Source organism: Glandiceps talaboti, chromosome 9 (genome assembly GCF_964340395.1).
Source record: "Glandiceps talaboti chromosome 9, keGlaTala1.1, whole genome shotgun sequence".
NCBI classification, from domain to species: domain Eukaryota; kingdom Metazoa; phylum Hemichordata; class Enteropneusta; family Spengelidae; genus Glandiceps; species Glandiceps talaboti.
Window position 1 is genome coordinate 11,801,046 of NC_135557.1, and position 5,000 is coordinate 11,806,045.

General features: G+C 35.9%; 1 protein-coding gene across 1 annotated transcript in view; it reads right to left on the reverse strand.

Annotated features, from left to right (window-relative positions):
* Window positions 1–5,000, reverse strand: part of LOC144439813 (arylsulfatase B-like) — a 16,104-nt gene that overhangs the window by 10,399 nt on the left and 705 nt on the right. The window contains exons 2-4 of the mRNA XM_078129046.1: window positions 4,821–4,932; window positions 1,437–1,488; window positions 248–351 (exon numbers count right to left, since the gene is read on the reverse strand). Coding sequence (XP_077985172.1) covers window positions 248–351; window positions 1,437–1,488; window positions 4,821–4,932 — 268 coding nt within the window. The remainder of the gene's footprint in view (window positions 1–247; window positions 352–1,436; window positions 1,489–4,820; window positions 4,933–5,000) is intronic.

Consider the following 5,000-nt stretch of genomic DNA (forward strand, 5'->3'; position numbering starts at 1 on the left):
ACTGATGTGGAGTTTACATGTAAACGTATGGCATAGATATTGGAAATAAAATAAAATGCATATACACATGTATCTACTGTTATATAATGATGTATTCACTTTCCCTCCTATATGTGATGAAAAATATATATTTATAAGCCATTGTTGAATAATACCTTTCGTTGTACCGACAGAGGCTTGATACAAGTTTAGTGAATACCAAGTGCGTCGTACGCAGAACAATTTATGTTTGTTACATTATACTTACTTGCCAACCATATATGTGCTGTAGTCGAGAGCTTTCAATTCTTGTGCGATTGTTGTTGTGTTTGATGGCAGTCCTCGTAATTCGTATTTATTAATTGTCTTGTACTGTAAGGATGAAGTTAAGATTGATGCTGCAGTCAGGTTTTTTTTTCAAAATACGTCACACACCCCAAATTAAATTCTAAGTGTTGATAAAGCTGAGGTACATAGTTATGTACGTACTTCATATTTGTCCACTGTTTAATACTTTTACACAGCATTTTGATTCTTACGCTGACGTCTACATCGCGGATCTGTGACTCTACCTCACACTTCACTATCTGTTTGTCCCCACATGTGCTTGAACACATTCCTTAACTTTCAAATCACCGTAAATCACAGAATAGAAGTTATTACACAGCTGAGCACAATAGTTCAAATCAATTTTACATATAACCTACTATTTTGCAAAATTTGTTATAACATGTATCCCACCAATGAGCGATTCGTTATGTCGAGACTTGTGATAGGACACACGCGGATATGGAAGAGTGAAACGTCCACGATTAGACATGCTACTGTAACAGTGTTCTAAAATATTTAACAGAAATAAAGTTATGGCTAACGTCTGTGTGTGAGTAACCATACTTTGTGAAGTGAGTTGCCATCTGCAGCTGTAATTGTGACGTAATTCCATTCTACTCCAAAGGAGTCTTTGTCGTTGTTTCACATCTTGTCGTGTATTCATAATTGAAAACAGAGCAGACTTGGTTTGAAAGAGGGGTGTCGGTCACGAGTGTGAGTCGAGAGACGCCCTACCTTGTCAGCTGCATCTAACTATGTTACAGCATTATGTAAGTTTACAACACTGTTATTAGAAAAGTTCCAGGCGATTTTCACTGTCACGTGAACATTCAAATCCGCCATGTGCTACTAGACCTGGCACCACCTTATTGGCTTGTCTGAACAAGCATCCGGGGAAGGCCGTGCATATGCTGACACTCAAAAACTGAAGGCGGCATATCATAATTATTCAATAACAATATTCATACCTAGATGACTATTAGAATTCGTTGTTATACTAAAACATCGGTTTTCAACATCAATACGATGTAAGCTAAGCTTTAAGGACGCCGATTCATTTTTTTACTTTCCGAAAACGTCAAAATTTAATCTTACAATATCTTAAAATATTAAAATCTCCACGTTACCTGATAACCGCCTCTGAATGCGTAATAACCAGTCATCAACGCGAATCGGGTTCTGTTGGAATATCACACAACTACATTAGGACGTTTGCTTCGTCAAATGCCACGAAAACCTCATAAGATTGTGGCGTTACCACTAATACCGTCTTTTATAATAGCAACCCTTTGCATATATTGCATCCAAAACATTTACAGTGCAACAAAACACATTTGTTTTGTTTGTTTGTTTTGCACTGTTTTAAAATAAAACAGTATTAAGCAAACAAACAAATGTTGAATTACAATGGTATTAATGAATGGAGTTAGTTTCATTCCATAATACTGATCGTTAAACGTTATTTACATAATAAAAGTGGTCAGTTTGAGATGACAATGTGTTTAATAAGTCTAGAGAGTGGTTTGCTTGTCTGTGTGGGTGAAGTCGCAGATTACTAAATTAAATGATCAGCGTATTATGTATTATTTAAGACCTGTAGATATCAACAGCAGTATGGATAGCTGCTGACTCAAATACATGGTTTATAAAATCCAATTAGTCTGTCTATCAACCTCAATAATAACATCTAGCCCTAGCTCTAACATTTGCATTGTTGGCCTTGTCCGCAAATAGCACGGTATAACTTGAGTCAATAGATATTCCGATATTTCAATCAACAATGTCTCAATCATTCACAAGTCAACATTCACAAATAACAATCTGCTAAGCTATAATGAAATTTTTGTCTATCTAGACGATGAAATAATTTATAGCAATGTTAGCAACATTTGGCGGAAGCAGACAATGCTCAGTAAATTTGCTTAGGGACCGGTCAGTTTCTTCAGCCCGGGGGGGGGTGGATTCTTAAATTGGGTCGACAAAAAGTCACTGACCCCCCACTCCCTATCTGGAAAACCAAAAATAGGCTGACCCCTTTATCACTTAATTCTAAAACATGATGACTCCCCCCATATATATATATATATATATATATATATATATATATATATATATATATATATATATATATATATATATATATATATATATATATATATATATATATATATATATATATATATATATAATATTCACATGACAGGTATTTTTTTATTGTGACTCAGTGTGGACTGCCTTACTGTCTTGCATCTACTTTATAAGACCCCGGGTTAGCACTATCATAATTATAATTATTGACTACACAGGGTAAATATATTCCAAAAGGAGTTTAATAGCATCTTGACAGTGAAAGGTATGGGAAAGCTTGAGCAGGAAATATGTATATCTCTTATGGGGGGTTCTAGGGGGTCTCGCCCTAGAGGCCCTGGGGGTGTTTGACTCGGAAAAGCCAATTTTGAGACTATTCAGGCCCTTTCAGACAATAATTTCCAACCTTTACAAGACATCACCAATATGTAAAAAGATTTTTTTTTTGAAATATTAAGTTTGATAGCATCTTGACAGTAAGAGGTAGGGGAAAGAGGTTGAGACTTGGGTGTGTACACCTCATGTAGTGGGGGGGGGTCACAGGGGTCTCCCCCTAGAAGTCCTGGAGGTTTCTTACTCTGAAAAGTCAATTTTGAGACTATTCAGACCCTCTCAGACAATAATTTTCAAGCTTTACAAGACAGCACCAACATGTAAAAAGCAACTACACAGTGTTGAAAAACTTTTGAAATATACTTTGATAGCATCTTGACAGTAAGAGGGGAAGAGCTTGAGACTGGGATATGTCCACCTCATGTGGAGAGTCACTATCATGTAAAAAGCAACTACACATTGTTGAAATACTTTTGAAATATACTTTGATAGCATCTTGACAGTAAGAGGGGAAGAGCTTGAGACTGGGATATGTCCACCTCATGTGGAGAGTCCAAGGGGTCTCCCTCTAGAAGCCCTGGAGGATTTTTACTCTTAAAGCCAATTTTAGGCTAATCAGACCCTTTCAAGCAATAACTCAATCCATGCTTTACAAGACAGCACTGTACAACCGACATTTGTAATAATTGCCGAAATTTGTAATAACGCCGATATTTGTAATAAAAATCGGTTTATTACAAATTTCGGCAATTATTACAAATGTCGGTTGTACACAGCACCATCAAGTATCAGAAACTATTCTTTATAACTTACACTAAGGGTTGAAATATGTTCTTAAAAAGTTAAATAGCATCATTATATACATGTAGTAAATGTCAGCACATCTACTGGTAGTATCATTGGTAGGGGAGATTTGGAGTTTAAGGCAATTTTAGACTACCTTGGCAAACATTTTACATCTTTAAAAGACAATATCATCTCAAATTAAAATTGGGTGAAAATATGTAAGAAAAGTTTAATACCATTATGTCAGTAAAAAGGTTGTTGGTGCATCTGATTGTTGGTTGAATGCACGAGTGACCTCTGGGGGTGAGGGAGTCCTTGGGGTTTTCGCCCTGGCAGATCTGCAGTTTTTGGCTTCTATTAAGGCAATGTTTAGGTTATTCATAGCCTTTGAGGTAATATTTCCAAGCTTCGAATAGCTAACGTAAATGTAAGTTTTAAATGAGTTTCCCATGTCACATAAAAATGGCCCCGTAACATTGGTATAGTGGCATTAATATTGCATGTATAGTAAAGTCACCGCTATGTTAGATAACTTTAAGTGGTCATACCGAGTATATAGAAAGTGATTTGTAGTGTCAATAACATGTAGTGTCGAAAATAGAAAGTGTAAATTAATCCCTTCTGACAAGTTAATAATGACGAGTAGAACATTTTAGATTAACTTCTTTTATAAACTATCTATGAAGATTACCATTACGAAACCTTCAAGTTCACTTTTGCCTCAAAGTGCAATATAAGTGAAGCACTGATTGTGAAACAGCCAAGCATTTACATGACATGTTCTGTAACTAGTGTGGTAGCTAGGTAATACATGTATATGTATATTTATAGTTATGCTTGAACTAATAATCAATATTAAAGAATTCATGTAAGAAACAGGGAGAAGAACAAATATTTACATGTACCACATTTCAGACAAGGCTATATGCCATTGTAGAAAAAGGCTTTTTTTCTTCCATCACAATCCAAAACACAATGACCCCCCCTATCCACAATTTTGAAAACAGCATGACCCCCTCCCACTGCCAATTTCAAAAATAGGGTGACCTCTCAATCCACCCCCCCGGCCGAAGAAACTGTCCGGTCCCTTATTTTGTAAAGACCCAACTAAGCTGAACATGTAAGGGTTTTCATATTCACATTAGTATAAGTTAACCAGATATTTATCCACTTTGCAACTGTCAATTGACAATGTGAAGAAATGCAACTTTCAAATGATATATCATTCACATACTGTACATGATTTTTTTTTAAAACTCAGATTGGAAACATATCGTAATATGTTGATCAGTATTGATACTCACGGACTACACAGAGGATGCACATAATATTGGTCCAGAATGACTCCTTCACTTGCCAACTGGTTTAAGTTTGGTGATATCACGGAAGGATTGTTGAATCCAACATCGCTCCACCCTAACAAAAACATGTCATGGTTGTAAGAACAAAGAGCGTGTCTAATTTGATATTGGATTGGTATTCAT